The 18924-nt window shown below is 36.7% G+C and overlaps 1 protein-coding gene across 2 annotated transcripts in view; it reads left to right on the forward strand.

The window, feature by feature from the left end:
- The window catches only part of ppp3ca.S (protein phosphatase 3, catalytic subunit, alpha isozyme S homeolog), a 109737-nt gene that overhangs the window by 61447 nt on the left and 29366 nt on the right, over positions 1-18924 (forward strand). For both annotated transcript variants that reach the window (XM_018233914.2, NM_001087344.1), the window contains 4 exon segments: positions 5879-6003; positions 7917-8028; positions 10139-10284; positions 13342-13481. In XM_018233914.2, the coding sequence (XP_018089403.1) occupies positions 5879-6003; positions 7917-8028; positions 10139-10284; positions 13342-13481 (523 nt within the window).

Raw genomic sequence — 18924 nt, forward strand, 5'->3', positions numbered from 1 at the left:
GGTTGGCAACACAGTCAGGTGTAGGCACTTCAAGCAACAATTACAAAAGTATCCATATCCGCGAAAAGTGATAAACATGACCTTTAGTAACTTTTACTGTTAATTTTTAATATTTTGAAGAGTAGTTTTCTTTTAGTGTCAATATCACTTTAATGATCTAGATTTTGTTGAGCAGCTGCCTGACTTGGAATTTAAACTCAATAAGTTAAAATATTAGCAAAAAAATAATAGTAAAATGAAATCATTGCCATCATTGGATGCCAGGGTTTATTTAAAGGAAAACTATACCCCCCAAACAATGTAGGTCTCTATAAAAAGATATTGCATAAAACAGCTCATATGTAAAATCCTACTTCATGTAAATAAACCATTTTCATAATAATATACTTTTCTAGTAGTATGTGCCATTGGGTAATCATAAATAGAAAATTGCCATTTTAAAAAATAAGGGCCGCCCCCTGGGATCGTAGGATTCACTGTACTGTATGTTAGGTCACATGAGCCAATTAACAGACCGAGTTGTGTCTTTTGCTTCCACACTTCTTCCTGTTACAGTTAGAGTTGAAGTATTTCTGGTCAGGTGATCTCTGAGGCAGCACAGAGACCATCACGAAATGGTGGCTTGAGGCAAGAGATGTAAAAGGGCAATATTTACTTAAATATATATTCCAGTGTGGTAAGATTCTTTAATATGCCACTTAATATGATATGAACTATCTGTTGCTTAAGTGTTCATTTTGGGGGTATAGTTTTCCTTTAAAGATGAACTTCCCCTTTAAACAGTTGCTAAACTTATATTATTGTATAATATCAGGTGCTATGTGATGAATGATGGATGGAGTATAATATATTTTAATGGCTACACATTTTCCTTTAGAAAGGAAAAATTTTGTATAAAGGGGATATACAGAGGGTTGTATGTAAACCCAAAACATTTATTTTACCTGACAAAAGACCTAACTCTAAGCAACCTTGCAATATACATTCATTAAAATTTTCTCTATGGATTTCGAGTTATTTGTATGTGTAATGATATTAAAAGCAGAGTTTTCCTTTCTATTCTCTACCCTGGTTGAGAAGAATATTGATAGAATATAAGACAAGGCAGTTGGGCAACAGACCTGTCTTTGCTGGGAAACTCAGACCTTTCCAACATTGTTTAAAGGACATGTAAACCCTATATTTTCCTACTATGTATATAAGTTGTGCACATCTCCCCCACCCAAATCGCGTAATTTGTACTGCATACAAGTACCCTCCATTTGTCTGCACTGACACGTTGTTTTCGATAGACGTACTGATGTGCCAGTACAGTAAACTAAAGAAGTTTGGCGTCACTACGTGCCAGTACGTGTCTATTGCTAACACCTTCAGCACGCAGGCAGCAGTATAGACCAAGTGGCAGATCATTTCACTAATGTGCCCAATTATTACTGCTACGATTACTCAATTCCTGTCATTTAATGTTAATGGTTCAAACAATGTCGGGCTGAATGGTCGGCCCCCACACATTTTCACCTCACCAAATCTGGCCCTCGTTGCAAAAAGTTTGGGCACCCCTGCATTATATCATTAGGAGCAGGGGGTACAAAAAGATTGTTGATTTTGCTTGTAAATTCCTTTTTAGACCCATTTTCTATTCCCAATAGTAAACATATTTTAAAAGTAACTTATTAAAAGAAGTGCTGCAATGCCTCAATATACCAGGTTCATGAAGTACAACTATTCATGATATATTTATGGTATAATTGTTTTAGAATGTATACATAAACTTTACGTATACGCACAACTAGTCACTGACATAACTTGAACAGGTGTGTGATTCCAGGTATTTTCTTTCAGTTGTATACACAAGGTACAGGTATGGGACCTGCATACCTCCCAACTGTCCTGTTTTTCGTGGGACAGTCCAGATTTTGACAGCTCAGACCGCAGTTCCAGATTGTTACTGAAATGTCCTGACTTTCTCTTTGATCTCCTGCACTGAACAGCCAGAAAAAGATTAAAAATTTCGAACTTAATTGGCTTTCGGGCAGAGAGCACAGAATAGGTGCACTTCAATACATTTGTTAAAATTTAAGATAAGCGAAAAAACAATTGTAATAATTTAAGATAAGCAAAGAAACAAGTGTATCTATTTAAAGAGAAGGAAAGCTCCAAGACAGTATATTGTCAACAGATTAGCCACAATAGTGCAAGCTAGAACGCTATATTTATTCTGCAGAATGCTTAACCATACCTGAGTAAACAGCTCTAGACACTGTCTCTGTTTGTTTAGGATAGAAGCTGCCATATAAGCTTGGTGTGACATCACTTCCTGCCCGAGTCTCTCCCTGCTCACTTACAGCTCTGAGCTCAGATTTCAGCAGGGATGGGATGGGGAGAGGAGCAAACTGAGCATGCTCAAGCCCTGCCCTGGAGGTTTAAGCTGAAAACAGGAAGTCTTGATACAGAAGCCCATGTATACACAATAAAAGAAAAGAAATGCTGTGTTTATTTTGACAGAGGACTCAGAGCAGCATTACTTTGAGGGTTTACTGGTGTATTTATATAGACCTTTCTGATAAAGCTTACTTAATTTTAGCCTTTCCTTCTCCTTAAGATAAGCAGGTCTCTTGGGGAAACTGTGACTTGCGGCTAAAAGGGCAATCCACTTTCATTAGCAAGACTGTAGACACTGTAGACAGAATTGTGTTCAAATTTTCATAATCTCCCAAATTTTGTAAAATCAACATGGTAATTGGTGGGTGTGGCCAGGCATGATCTAAAAAAATTCCTCTTTCCATTTTCATAATGTTGGGCGGTATGGACCCGTTATCCAGAATACTAAACTGGGGTTTTTCAGGTAACGGATAATTCTTTAATTTGGATCTCCATATTTTAAGTCTGCTAGAAAATAATTTCAATTTTAAATAAACCCAATTGACTGGTTATGCTTCCGGTAAGGATTAATTATGTCTTTGTTAGGATCATGTACAAGGTACTGTTTAATTATTACAGAGAAAATATTTGTGATTGTTTGAATAAAATGGATTCTCTGGGAGATGGTATTTCTGCAATTTGGAGCTTTCTGGCTAACATATTTCCAGATAACGGATTCTATACCTGTGTTATAAAAGCCTGCAATGGCCAGATAGTTAACATCAATACTGAAACATCCACTTGTGGGGAGGTCTCCATTAAGTCTGCATTAAAACATTTAAATATTAAACCCGATAGGATTGCTTTGCCAACAATATGGATTAATGCAGCTTAATTACCATCAATGTACTGTTTTATTATTCCATCTTTCTAGGAGATGGCCTTCATGTAATATGAAGCTTTCTGGTTAATGGGTTTTCCCGATAAAGGATCCCATACCTGTATCTATAAAACTTGTGCTGGTTGCATAAATGTAAAATATGTATGCTGTTTGTTCAGGTACTGTGAGAAATGCAATTTAGAGCAGCGTACACTGTTTACTATTTTGTGTAAAGGATATGTTGATGCTCACGTCTGGATTAGCTGATTATTTTAGAAGTGGGTTTTGTGCGAATTCAGATACTAATTATGGCATGTGCGCAAGGCTTACACTGTTTACTAGCTGCAGCTGTTCTTTCAAAATTGGTTACATTTTCTGTATTTTCTGAGAACTGCTCATTTTTGGAGTATTAACTATATTAGATTTTGTTTGTAAACTTGCCTACTTTATATTCATGTATTGTGGTGCAAGAGAGATAATGGGTGAAGATACTTAGTAGATGCTAAGGTTACTTCAAACAGCAATAGTGAGTCGACTAGTACTAAATCTTAAAAAGTTTTTGGAATAGTTAGTCTGTTCAGTACTTGCCGATCTCCTCACAGTCTCACCGCTGTCCAAAAAAATGTCCAAATACAAAAAAAGAGATAATCAGCGCCTGTGGCAACAGAGATCAGAAACGAATATGGTGTAGTACGTTCAGTTGTTTAGGTGCCACCCAGTGTTTGCATAAATTATTATAAGGGTGTCTGCTTTCCACCTTTAGTATTTACACCAAAATTTGGATTAAGAATCTGTTCGTGATAGTGAACGTTCCTGTGTTCGGTCCCAAAAATAACCTCCACCAAATGGCCAAAGTGCCTACTTACAAACAGTGGCAGAACTAACGGGGGAGCAGGGGGTGCCCCCTCTGGGCCCCCCTGGCAGCGCTGCGCGCCACTGAAATCCCCCCGGCAGCGACACTGAAATTCGGGCCGTACGGAGGGGACGGGGGCCCGGCTGCGAGTCACGCACCAGGGCCCACCCCCCTCCAGTTACGGTACTGCTTACAAACCACTAGGTTGGTATAGCGTGTAATATGAATCCTCACAGGAAACTCCCTCCGGCTGTACATATGTTTCCAGACTCCAAATGCAAAGATAAAAGCCAAAATAGTGTAATACTATTTTATTAAAAAGTAAATCTTTAAAACTCGCGTTTCATTCTTTAAACAATCGCATAAAATTCAAATAGGGTGCACTGTTGTTCCAGGGGGGGGGGGGGTTGTGAACTTGCCGGCGTCTTTTAAGTCAACCTCATGCCTCTGAGGAAGCTGATGAAATCAGTGAAACGCGTTACCGCACAGGGCACCAGGAAATACCACGAGGTTGACTTAAAAGATGCTAGTTCCTCTGGATGAACTAGCAGTTAGGCAAATTAAAAAAACAAACTAAAAGGTTGAACTTGATTGACGTGTATCTTTTTTTCAACCTTACTTACTTACTTACTATGGCCGATTTTACATGTACAATTGAGCAAATGCCAGTCATCGCTAAATGCTTTATATCGTATTAAAAAAGTCTTTTGGACAGAAAATGTCATTTATGACTTAAAAGTTGTTTAATCAGCGTTTATTAAAAAAAATAACTCCAATAAAAGTTATCGCCCGATAAACTGTGCTTCTCTGATCTGCTCTAAAAATGTTTCAGAGGTTCTTAGACTGTGGGGCTGACACCCTATGGATATAGGTAACATGCCTAGAGGGTAGTTGCAGAGGCAGTACATATTTTCATTAGGGTTGCCACCTCCCCCCATTAAAACAAAACACATATGAAATACACAGCCTGCATGGCTAATTAGCAATTCATTAGATACATACTGCAGACTGCAATGTAAATTGTGTTAGAGTTGAAGTGCTAGATATTCTTAAAAATATAGAAGGATCTATAAGGCATTTTTCATATTATATGTAAGTGTGTAAGGAGTTATGAGGATCCTGGTTGGAACAAAAAGTTGGGATTTAATCTAGTAAGTATGAAAATCACTGGCCTTTGCAGGAATTATAACGGGTAAGAATTCATTGTTCAGTCTGGCTGTTGTTCTCTAATGAAAGATGACAAGATTACTGTCTGTTTTCCCTACTTATCTAGATTGTGGCTTTAGAATGAAAATTGCCACATAGAGTAGAGTTATCTTATTCTGTCAAATAAATGTTGACCTTCCTGTTGTAATCAGCTGTGCGCTAGAAAGAAATGTAGTGTTGTATTTAATCTGAGAATACTTATTAGATAATTTTTTAACACTGATACAAAGCAGAAAATCAAGCAGGGATGCTGTATGCATATAGTTGCAAGTGTAAAACTCTGTCTCTACCATAAGTATACACGCCCTTTTATGTCAAACTAAAATCATCACAAGCCCATCCTATTAAATAGAGACCACCTATAACAATAAAACCGTAAACTCTCCATGCTTTTTATAGGCCCTATAGGTGATTCAAGTTCTCATATAACCATGAACCCATGATCACAAGTATGCAGTATATAGACTGGTGCTGTATTATCCTAGCATACTGTATATATTTTTAATAATTTTTTTCCACAAACCAATGATTTGTTTTATACAATTTTCTTTTCTCTTGTGTGTTTTTTTTTTTTGCAGTGTGTGGGGATATTCATGGACAGTTCTTTGACTTGATGAAGTTATTTGAAGTGGGAGGATCACCTGCCAACACACGTTACCTTTTTTTAGGCGACTACGTTGACAGAGGATACTTCAGTATTGAAGTAAGTTTGACTAATTTTTACTGTGAACTACTGCACTAAAAAAAGGGCCTTGGGCTGATATTAAAAATGTACTTTCAATGTACCTGCCAGTACATTCCAGTCCTGTTGTTACACCCCTGCTCCACACCCTTTTGCTTGCTTTTGTGATCCCCAACCAGTGGCTTGTGAGCAACATTTCTGACCCATTAGATGTTGTTCCCAGTGACCTCAAAGCAGGTGCTTATTTTTGAATTCCTGGCTTGGAGGCAAGTTTTGGTTGCATAAAAAAACAAGTATACTGCCAAACAGAGCCCTCTTGTAGGCTGTAAGTCCACTGTACCTCTCAACATTTTGGAAATAGAAAAAGGGACAAAAAGATTTGGCGCTCATATCATGGTGGAATTCTTTTTGACCATGCCCATTTCTGCAGCCACACCCCTTGATTACCATGTCCATTTTACAAAATTTGGCAGGTTATTAAAGTTTGAACACATTTCTGTGTTACAGTTTTGCTAATGAAGGTGAATTGCTGTTTAAGCTGCAAATCAATTTCCCCAAGAGACCTGCTTAACTTAAATTGTTACAAAAGTATCTAAGTATCTATTCTGGGCTCTCTGCCAAAAGCCAATTAAGTTAGAAATGTATCTATTTCTGGCTGATCAGTGCAGTGCAAAGAGAAAGTCGGGATATTTCAGTAACAAACCTGGGACTGCTGGTTGAGCTGTCAAAATCGGGACTGTCCCACGAAAACCAGGACAGTTGGGAGGTATGCACATAGGGTTTACAAATTGGCTATCACAGCCCATATTTGGCACCTCCAGCATCTTTTTCATGACTAAGTTACTTTTAAATGTGGGTCATGGATGAAAAAGGTTGGGGACCCCTGCTTTCGACCATTAGTCCATCCAGATCCCTGCCAATCAGCCATGCTATGCTTCAGTTTGCTTGTGATCTTTTAACAATATTTTTCCAATAAAAACTTATAAACCGAGTCATTGGTAAATGAATGTGATGTGACCACAAGTAGATTTAGGAAACAATTGTGAGAGGTGCAGTAGGGTGGAGTAATAGAAATCATTGAGTGATTGGGCGAGGGTGGACAGATCAGGAGAGAACATCAGGAACATTAGTTAAAGGAACAGTTCAGTGTGAAAATAAAAACTGTGTAAATAGATAGGCTGTGCAAAATAAAAAATGCTTCTAATATAGTTAGTTAGCCAAAAATGTAATATATAAAGGCTGAAGTGACTGGATGTCTAATAAAACAGCCAGAATCCAACTTCCTGCTTTTCAGCTCTATAACTCTGAGTTAGTCAGCGACTTGAAGGTGGGGCCACATGGTACATTTCTGTTCAGTGAGTTTGCAATTGATCCTCAGCATTCAGCTCAGATTCAAAAGCAACAGATATGACCCATGTGCCCCCCCCCCTCATGTGGTTACTGCCTGGTAGCCAGGGTAACCAGTCAGTGTAAACCAAGAGAGCTGAAAAGCAGGAAGTAGTGTTCTGACTGACATGTTCTATATAAAATCACTCCAGCCTTTATACATTACATTTTTGGCTAACTAACAATATTAGAAACATTTTTTATTTTGCACAGCCTATCTATTTGCCCAGTTTTTATTTTTACACTGTACAATTCCTTTAAATTCTCTGTGAGAGGTTTTTCGTCAAGATATTGGAACCTCGTTGATCAGTCACACAATAAAGGAGTAGAGCACAATACAGCTCTAATTTACATCTGAACTTCTTCTGATTTACATGGCATAAGCAGAACAACTATCTATATTTTAGTTTTTATCTATAGAACAATCTAAATAGTTTAATGTGGTAATAATATATGTATAAATAAGTCTGAATTGTTTTATGTTTAGTTCACCTTAATGTTGAAATTCATTTCTGATTTTGCACTAATCACAATGTATTCTCTTTCAGTGTGTTCTGTACTTGTGGGCCTTGAAAATTCTGTATCCCAAAACTCTGTTTTTACTACGTGGGAATCATGAATGTAGACATCTTACAGAGTATTTTACCTTCAAACAAGAATGTAAGTATGCGACATTCTTTAAGTTCTCTATATTTCTGTGTACATGAGCACTAAAGATCATTACCTGATCAACGAGAGATAAAAGTTAAAGGGGTGGTTCACCTTTAAGTTAACTTTTAGTATATTTATAGAATGGCTAATTCTAAGCATTTTTTCAATTGACCTTCATTTTTTTTATGGTTTTTGAAGTATTTGCCTTCTTCTTCTTCTGACTTTTTCCAGCTTTCAAATTGGGGGTCATTGACCCCATCTAAAAACAAATGCTCTGTAAGGCTGCAGGTTTATTGCTACTTATTATTAGTCATCTTTCAATTCAGGTCCTCTTCTATTCATATTCCAGTCTCTATTTCAAGTCCATGTATGGTTGCTAGGGTAATTTGGATACTTGCAAACCGATTGCTGAAACTTTAAACTGGAGAGCTGCTGAATAAAAAGCTAAACCGCTAAACCACTCAAAAACAAAGATAAAAAATGAAAGCCAACTACATTTTGGATTATAATATCATGCTCTACATCATACTAAAAGTTAATTTAAAGCTGAACAACCCCTATAAATAATGCTTGAAATGCAAGCTAGGTAAAGAACTTTATACCTCTTATGTTACCTTCTTCTGTGTTTCAGTACATTTTTGTAGATGTTGTTTCACACACAATTAATAATTTAGTTCTAAATGGTTATATGGGCAGTGGTATGGAAAATATCGGGTATTAAAATTGTTCTTTGAAACTTTCTTATTATAGTTTGTTTTCTATTGTCTTCATGGATAATTGCATTCAGCTTATCTACTGTTGACCTAGCATGTAACTTTTTCAGAAGTTAATAAACTGGAGTTTCAAAGATTATGGGGCACATTCGACTTCGAATCGAACGATTCAAACTAAAAATCGTTCGACTATTCGACCATTCAATAGTCAAAGTACTTCTCTTTAAAAAAAACTTCGACCAAGTACTTCGCCACCTAAAACCTACCGAACATCAATGTTAGCCTATGGGGAAGGTCCCCATAGGCTTCCTAACAATTTTCTGATCGAAGGAAAATCGTTTGATTCAAACTATTTTTCCTTCGATCGTTCGATCGAAGTAATTGCGGTAAATACTTTGATATTCGAAGTCGAAGGATTTTACTTCGACCCTAAGTAAATGTGCCCCTAAAACTACTATCTATCAGTATTATTGTGCTTTAATACTATGAAGTGGATGCCATTTACAGGTATGAGACCTGTTATCTAGAATGCTGGAGACCTGGGTCTTTTCAGATAATGGTGCTTTAATTTGGATCCTCAGACTTTATTATTAGAATATCATGTAAATATTAAATAAACCCAATAGGCTGGTTCTGCTCCCAATAAGGATTAATTGTAACTTTGCCTGGATCAAGTACAGGGTACTGCTTTATTATTACAGAAAAAAAGAAAAAGAATTTATCAAGGTGTATGTTATTAAACTACATATTAGTCACCGTTATTTTACACTTACAGGCCTTTGTAAGTATGTTTTGGCAGAAGTTGCTCAAAGAAAAAGTGTGTAAAAAAAATAAAATGTACACCATTTTTACACTGTTTTTACATGGTAATGCCTGGTTATGTGTGGCGATCATTCTTCCGAGTTTTTACACCAAATTATAAATCTGCCCCTTGGTGAAAAATAATTACAAGAAAGACTGTAAGGTTTCAATGTCCTGTCACAGGGATGTAAATATCATTTTAATGCTTTTTATTTATTTGTTTATAGACTACCCCATCCTTTCAATTTAAACTCATATTGTGGTTTTTCTTGAATCAGTTTGAATCGGTCAGTCATGGACTTGTCTGTTAACTAGATGGCTACCGGCTACAGCCAAGAAAAATTAATCTTGCTATAAATTTTCATTTGTATTACACAGTTAAAGTGGTGTGAAAGGTATTTAAGTCTGCCACACCCATACAGAGGAATGCAAAAAAAAGTTTTTATTTTTAGAGTGGTATAAAATATATTCTAACTAGTAGATAAGCAAATATGCATTGTATTATACATCTTACGCTTTTTCTGTTGTACTTTAAACGAATATATTTGTAATAAAAAACGTGTCTACACTACGCCTTTGTTTACTTACTTTTTTCTTTTTAAAAGGTAAAATAAAGTATTCAGAAAGAATATATGATGCCTGCATGGATGCCTTTGACTGCCTTCCCTTGGCTGCATTGATGAATCAACAATTCCTTTGTGTGCATGGTGGCTTATCTCCAGAAATCAACACTTTAGATGACATTAGAAAAGTAAGTCTTGATCTAGAACAAAACTTCACACAAAAATGTTCAGTCTCTTGATAGATTTTTATGTAACATAATCAGGAGGTGGTTTTAGAATGATAAACATTTTTGTCTGATAAGGAAGTATAAACTTCCAAGCTCGTTATGGTTTAAGGTTCAGTCCACACAAGCATATTCAGGGAGATTAGTTGCCCCAGCGACAAATCGCCTCTTCTTCAGGGTGACAATCTCCCCGAACTGCCTTCCCCCTGCCTTCTGCTGGCTAAAATGAAAATCGCCTGCGGCAATTCACACTTCGTTTTGCCTCACAAGGAAACTTTGGGCGACTTCGGAAAACGAAGTGCTGCGTGTGAATTGCCGCAGGTGATTTTCATTTTAGCCGGCAGGGGGAAGGCAGTTCGGGGAGATTGTCGCCCCGAAGAAGAGGCGATTTGTCGCTGGGGCGACCAATCTCCCCGAATCTGCTCGTTTGGACTGACCCTAAATGTGTAGTAATATTTCACACACAATTTTTAGATTTAAGATGTAAATATACTCATTCCAGTCTAAATGTAGATTAGGCTGTTGAGAATTAGTTTTCTGTTTTTAGGCTCTTGTTTTCCAACCTTTTGAAACAGAATAACACATACCAAAAATGTAAATCATATAAAAAGTCTTAGAACTTAATCTAATTTGCAGAACGTAACGGAATCCTGCTCATGTACTCAAGGAGGTGTTTGTTTTTTGCTGTTTTCCAAAAGAAAAGTCTAAAAATTAGTTTTCATTTTCAGTGTGATTTATGCTTTTAAAAGGAAATGAAAAGGAGCTGTGGCTCCTCTCACTTCCCCATCTGCTGATGCCCCATGCATTTGTTGAGAAGTGAATCAGCAGATAAATTCATTCTGGACAGAAAACCTGAAATACGCCAAGCTTGTAAAATAGATTGTTGAAACAGCTGGTGCCATGGATTTCTTCCTACAGGTACCCTTAGCTTGTAAGATACAATAAGGGAAAGGAATAATGAAGAAGTTATAAGAAAGCACAACTCTTAGATCCAGTTCAATGTACTGCCATAAATACAAATCTTTGAGAAGCTACTATATTATATTTCTTTAGTTACAATAATTCTTCAGTGCTATGGAAAATAAAACGGTCACTAAAACAGATGTTATTAGCCAGGTAGATTCCTGCACGGGTCTATTTTTTTGAAATCCGAACCCGCAATTTGACCCGCTTGTTCCCACTACCAGACCCACAATAGACCAACTAACCTTCCAAACCGCGGGCCGCATGAAACCGGACGTGATGTCAGATTTGTCCGGAAGTGACGTCACTCCGTCGCCGGAACTTCACAATATTTTTTTTTTTAAAAAAACTAGAAGAACCACAAGGGAGGGTGACGGGGATCAAGCCCACACCTTTGTTGTTTGATACTTTTTGCCTGAAACCTGACCACTTTGTGGGTACCCACGGCTACCTGACCCGATGCAGAACTCTATAGCCAGGTGTCAGCAAGGAGGTCCAGTTATTACACTGAACATTCACATCATAACATGGCCAGGCATGCTCCTGTTTAAGAAGCCAACATGTAGTGGTGAAAGAGGAAAAACTGGAAAAATATATTTTTCTGCACAGCAGATACAAGTGAAAAGAGCTTGATTTAATAATAGAAACTGAAATTGTTTCCTTTAGGCATATACCTATCGTAAAATTGTGCTGTAATAAAATATAGTTGTTTTTAACTGGTAATACATGCTTAATTTTAGATTTAATATATGTCATTAACACTTGTTAGTCTAGTGAACCTGTCCCTCCCAATTTTGAATACAGTATGCATATGTATCAACAAACATTATTCTTGCCTGTATATTTCAGTTACCATTCCATGAATAATTGAAAAGCCTAAAATAACTTAGTATTGCATATTTTATGATATGCATTTGAAGATGACTCTGTGAGTGCATTTTCTTTTTAATGAAAGTTTTTCTCTTTTTAATTGAACGTCATGGCAGGCCTACAAAATATCACTTCATTCCCCTCAAATAATAAGCCTGCAGCAAACATTTCACCGTTTGTTCCTAAATTAGTTATCTTTTATTATACTTTTATGCAGACCTGGGGAATTTTGATAAGTGTAAATCCAAGATGGCAAGCATGCTGAAGCTTCACTTCAGCACAAATTCCGAATATTTTGTGTGCTGTTATGCCTTTCATTTTAAAAACTACCTTAAAGAGGTTGTTCACCTTTTGAGATGACTTTTAGTATGATGTAGAGCGTGATATACTGAGATAATTTGCTATTTGTTTTAATTTTTTATTATTGAAGGTTTTTGAGTTATTTAGCTTTTTATTCATCACATCTTTAATTTGCATTGTAAGCAATGTTAACTAGGGCCCAAATTACCCTAGCAACCATGTATTGATTTGAATAAGAGACTGGAATATGAACATCAGAGAGTCTGAATAGAAGGATCACTAATAAAAAGTAGCAATAACAATACATTTGTAGCCTTACAGAGCATTTTTTTTTTCTTTTTATGGGGACAGCTACGCCCGTTTGAAAGCTGCAAAGAATCAGAAGAAAAAGAAAAATAACTATAAAAATTAAATAATGAAAACCAATTGAAAAGCTGCTTAGAATTGGTCGTTCTATAACATAATAAAAGTTATTTTAAAGGTGAACCACCCCTTTAAATGGAGTATGTTTTAAATTGTGCAAATGTTGCTACAGGTCTAGACACCTATAGCAACCAATTGGCATGTACTGGTCAAGCGTTTAATAAGCAATCAGCTTTTTATTTGCTATGGGTTATTATACCATGGGAAACTTTGTTTTTTTTTACTTATAACGGAAATGAATGTGGCAGAGTAGGTGTGTAACTTATTTCCCCCTTAAAAATGTTAGGGAACAGTAAAACTCTGATTTAAATAAATGGATATTATTTGCCACAGGAGTCCAATGGCCATATCATTTTTTAAAATTATTTATACAGGTCATGGAACTATATACATTTAAAGGATGTTAAAAATCACTGCAGTATGTTACTTGGGCCATTCATTTCTTTATTTTATTGTTTTCCTTAGTTAGATCGGTTCAAAGAGCCCCCTGCGTATGGACCTATGTGTGACATTTTGTGGTCAGATCCACTTGAAGACTATGGAAATGAAAAAAGTCAAGAACATTTCACTCACAACACAGTTAGGGGTTGCTCATATTTTTACAGGTGAGTACTTTGTGTCCATTTTGCACTGGTGCATGTGCAGTTGATTTTGACAAATTATATGCAGTTGTACCTGACACATCATGCATCATATACAGCATAGTTGCGTCCAATCCTATGCCTGAATTGCATGTACAATTCTAGGATTCATGCGTATTGGATCTAGCATTGTTTGAAAAAAACATGGCAATTGTGTCCAAAATTATTAGGCAGACCAATTAAAAAAAATCAAGTTACATCTTATTTGGTTGATAAACCAGCTCTCTAACAGATAATGTTAATAACGCAGCAGTGGTTTCTGTTACCATGGCAATATTATATGTTCTATTAACCTAGATGCAAGTGGAAACGTTTTGCACATAAATTATATAATGAGGCCTGTGTTGTCTGGGCTTGTCCTGTTATATATGCTTTGTAGCTTTTAAGCAAGCATTTAAGTGAACAATTTCCCTTTCTTGTTTTCTGTATATTGAGGACTTAATAATTGTGTGTCATAGATATAAGTGCATGTACTCTGTTTCATAATGATAAAGTTTTTCTTATCTCAAAAATGGATGACTGATTTTAGAACATCATCTATTGACCATTGCAGTAATAAATGACCTTGAAAATGCATTGTGGCTAGTTTAAGGTCATTCGCTTATGCAACTTCAACCCCATGGGTTTGCCATAAAAGTTAACGGCAGACACATTGCATATGGCGTTAGTGTTCATAGTTGTTACCTGCCCACAGTTATTTACCACTTTATCTGGGTAGGTGGTGTGTTAATAAACAACTAAGATGTAAGGACCATCAAAAGTGAAAACAGTAGTAATTATAAAATGAAAAAGTATAGGACATAGCCATACATATTTTGTGCCTGATGGGGCACTTACTCATAGGTGTTGTGTTAGTCATGAATGTAATATTTGGTTTAGAATAATGTGCAATTGGGCTTATTGAAACCCTGACAAAATTCTGACAATAAGAGCTTTGAAACAATAAAATGCAATGTCCCCTCATTGCCCCACCCTATATGTAATCAATCCTGTCCCTAAATATGATCACTCTACCACCAATCATCTTCCAGACATGGTGCTACAAAAATATACCTGCATTGGGCTATTGTACTGTTTACACATTTTATGGTGAATTTTGAATTACACAGCTTAATAAATATGCCCCTATAGCCATATCAATTGTTTACAAATAACTTTAAGATCAACAGTTGAACTTAGTGTAAGAGTTAATTAGAATTACATATTATTTAGTTAAGCCAGAAAGATATTTTTGGGTTTACAGCACGTGCCCATTTTTTGAGAAGACTCATCCACTTTAACTGCAGAAATCTAGACAAACAGGAGAGCTGGAAGATATGCCTACTTGTGTTGAGAATACAGGATATTTATCATACTTTGTTTACAAACCTAACTGCTGTTGGGAGAAAACTGCCACTGTAATTCTAAGCTTTATTACTGTATGTGGGAGGATTTCTGGATTGTTTTACACAGGAGCATATCGACTGTGCTCAAGCCATTCTGCTGTTTTTTGTTTTTTTTGTTCTGTTTTTTTTTTTCAGGGGGGGGGGTGTAACAACATAAAGTGTAAAATGTTTCTGTGGACATGAATGACATGTGGCCCCTATTTATTTCACTTACTTCATTTCACTGAACTAAACCTATTGTATCTGTTATATTCTATGTAAACATGTGCCCTAATGCCTTCTTCAGCTTGGATGGCTGCCACTATGGTTATATAGCAGCTAATTTATATACAATGCCTTGCAAAATTATTCACTCCCCCCCCCCTTACATTTTTACCTATTTTGTTACATTCCAACATGTAATTAAATGTGTCTTCATCTTATTTTATGTGATCCTGGTGCAACCAATAACCTTCCAAAGTCACATAATTAGTGAAATGAAGTCCTCCTGTGTACAATCTAAGTATCACATGATCTGTCACTATAAACACACCTTTTCTGAAAGGCCCCAGAGGCTGCAACATGGTACCACAACAAACCTGCCAAGAGAGGACCACCACCAAAACTCATAGACCAGGCAAAGAGGGCAGTAATCAGAGGCAGCACAGAGACCAAACGTAACCCTGAAGGAATTGGAGTTCCATATCAGAGACTAGAGTATCTGTCCATAGGACCACAATAACCATACACTCAATAGAGCTGGGCTTTATGGAAGAGTGGCCAGAAAAAAAGCCATTACTTAAAGTTAAAAATAAGCACGTTTTGAGTTTGCCAAAATGAATGTGAGCGACTCCCCAAATGTATGGAGGAAGGTTCTCTGGTCAGATGAGACTAAAATTTAACTTTTCGGTCACCAAGGAAAATGCTATGTCTGGTGCAAACCCAACACATCCATCGCCCCCAAGAACACCATCGCCACAGTGAAACATTGGTGGTGGCAGCATCATGCTGTGGGGATGTTTTTCAGCAGCAGAGGCTGGGAAACTGGTCTGAGTCGAGGGAAAGATGGTGCTAAATACAGGGATATTCTTGAGCAAAACCTTTGTCAGTCTGCCTGTGATTTGAGACTCGGACGTAGGTTCACCTTCCAGCAGGACAATGACCCGAAGCATACTGCTAAAGCAACACTCGAGTGGTCGAGAGGTGTTTTATAGATGTCCTCCTCTAAAATTGAATTGTCAAATTATTCAATTTGATTTTAGTTATAAAGGTGTCAGTCTCCAAGCTATTCCATTTGTTTATTTACTGTAGGTATATGATCTATTATCCAGCATGTTTAGGACCTAGTCACTAAATACCAATTAAGCATTACATAAACCCAGTAGGATTTTCTTGTCACCAATTTGGGTTTATGTATCTTAGTTAGGATCAGTTCATGAAATTAGAATTATTTGCTTAAAATGGACTCTATGGAACATAGTCTTCCTGTAATTCAGAGGTTTTGTATATCTGTTTCCTCATAAACAATGCCATGCTTGTACTTTTGTATTACCTATTACAGCAGGTTTTGGGCAGACGAGAAAATTGCCTCCTGACTGTTATAAATTACACTTGATGGTAATATTACATGTGTTGGGATCTCTCTCATAAAAACAGGCTGTTCTGAGAATTTCAGATTATGAAAAAACCATGTTCCATAGAGTGTGTTTTACACTACTGCTACATGTGATGCTGAAGTTGGCTCTTGTCTGTCTTTGCCAAAACCAGGAGTGTTTGCCTTTACTTAAGCCAACACAATGTTTCCAGGTGCAAGCAGAAAAGGTGAATGCGTGAAAAAGGGCTGAATTTTAGCCTGGATATTTCAACAAGGCTGATTTCAGCCCCCGTTTGGAAGTAGCATAAAGCAGTACTCCAAATTATGAATAAACCTTCTGGAAAACCAAAGGTCCCCATGTATTCCATATAACTGATCTCCAAACTTATTAGTAAGAAAGGAATATAAAAACAATAGGAAGGTCTTTTTTTCCAGAAAAAGTGGCAGCCTTAAATGTTTTCCATACTTACAATATATTCACCCCCACCCTGTAAGAAGTTTGGTATGTGGTTGTTAGGTAGAATCACATGGGCCCAGATACACAATTTGCTATCACAAGCCCCACCACAACTCCACCACTCTCCGGATGTCAGTGTGCCTCCAAGCAATTGTTTGAAATACACTTGTGGACAAACTGGAAGGATACTGGAAGAATGTTTTGTGGATGGATGAAGCCAAAATAGAACTTTTCAGCTTAAATGAGGAGCGTTACATTTGGAAAAAGGAAAACGATGCATTCCAGCATAAAAACCTTATCCCATTTGTGAACAGGATGGTGGGAGTGTTTTGGTTTGGGCCTGTTTTGCTGCATTTGGGCCTGGACGGTTTGCCATCCCATTATAGATGGAATAATGAATTCTGAACTATACCACATAATTCTAAAGGAAAATATCAAGACATCTGTTCATGAACTGGATCTCAAGAGACAGTGGGTCAATACAGCAAGACAACGATCCTAAACACACAAGTTGTTCTACCAAAGAATGGTTAAAAAAGAATGAAGTTAAAGTTCTGGAATGACCAAGTCAAAGTCCTGACCTTAATACAACTGAAATGTTGTGGAAAGACTAAAGTAAACCGTTAATGAGAGGAACCCCACCAATATCCAAGAGCTGAAGCTGTTCTGTATAGAAGGAATAGGCTAAAATTTCTCTGAGTTGTTGTGCAGGACTGTTCAACCGCAACATTTACTTGTAGTTATTGCTGCACAGGGGGGTCAAATACTGAGTGAAAGTAAGTGAATACGGATTCACTTTTGCCACACACACAAATGTTATTGGATTTTTCTTTTTATATAATTACATGACTGAATATAATTTCTGTTTCATGTGTTTAACTTGGTTTTCTTCTTCTACTTTTAGGACACATAATGTTTTAGGTCACATTCATTTAAAAATACAGAAAATTTAAAAGGCTCCACAAACTTTTAAGCACCACTGTACATGAATTTGCTATGGTTCCACAATCTTCAGTCACCTTCTCAAAATAAAACTAGTTTTAAAAAAACCCACAGGGCTTTTGTTGAGTAAGATTAAAGACATTTTGCTGTGGAATTTAAAATTACATTTGTGTTACACAGTTTATTAAAACCAGAAATCATTCTGATCTAAAATGTGCATGATATTAAACAGTTATGCTGCATTGCAGTGGAGACAATGTAAATGGGCCAGGCATATACTATATTTGCAGAAAATAAAACATTAAAGGGGAACTGTCGCGAAAATGAAAATTTAATATAAGCTTCAGCATACTGAAATAAGAAACTTTGTAAATAGAATGCATCGTTTCTGAAATAATCAAGTTTATCTTCACTATCCCTCTCTCAGATGTTCATTGACCTGTAAGATCCAATATATCTTATAGGGGGCTTCCTTTCCTAGCAGATGTATTAGAGCTCACTCAAATAACTGATTCCAGTACAAACAAAATCTAACAAAATAACTGCTTTTTGCACAAATTCTTCATGTAGAGAGACATGATTTCTGGTGATTTTAACAGTGAGCTCTAATACATCTTCTAGGCAAAAGGAGCCCCTCTATAAGATATATTGGACCATCTCCTGCATGAAGACAGAATGAAGAGAAACCGATGCTGAGAGGGGAATAGTGAAGATGAGCTTTATTATTTTAGAAACAGTACAGGATTTTTAAATTGATTGTATTTAGAAAGTTTCTTACTTCATATTCTGAAGCTTATATTGTTCCCCTTTAACTACAGTAAGTACTGCCTGCCTAGAAAAGTGCAGCCAAAATGGAATATTTGAAGTTTGAAACTGTTAGGGTCACAGTGATCTTAAGCAAGTTTTCTCATTCCTTTAAAGCCTTTTATGGACTATGCAATCACAAAATCACCTGATATGTCATTCAATAGGCTTCAGCTTCTATTCCTCAAGTCAAGGACAAGATAGTGTGGCATATAATGTATTAGGGTGGCCAATCATGATAGTATT

This window comes from Xenopus laevis, chromosome 1S (assembly GCF_017654675.1).
Source record: "Xenopus laevis strain J_2021 chromosome 1S, Xenopus_laevis_v10.1, whole genome shotgun sequence".
Classification (NCBI taxonomy): domain Eukaryota; kingdom Metazoa; phylum Chordata; class Amphibia; order Anura; family Pipidae; genus Xenopus; species Xenopus laevis.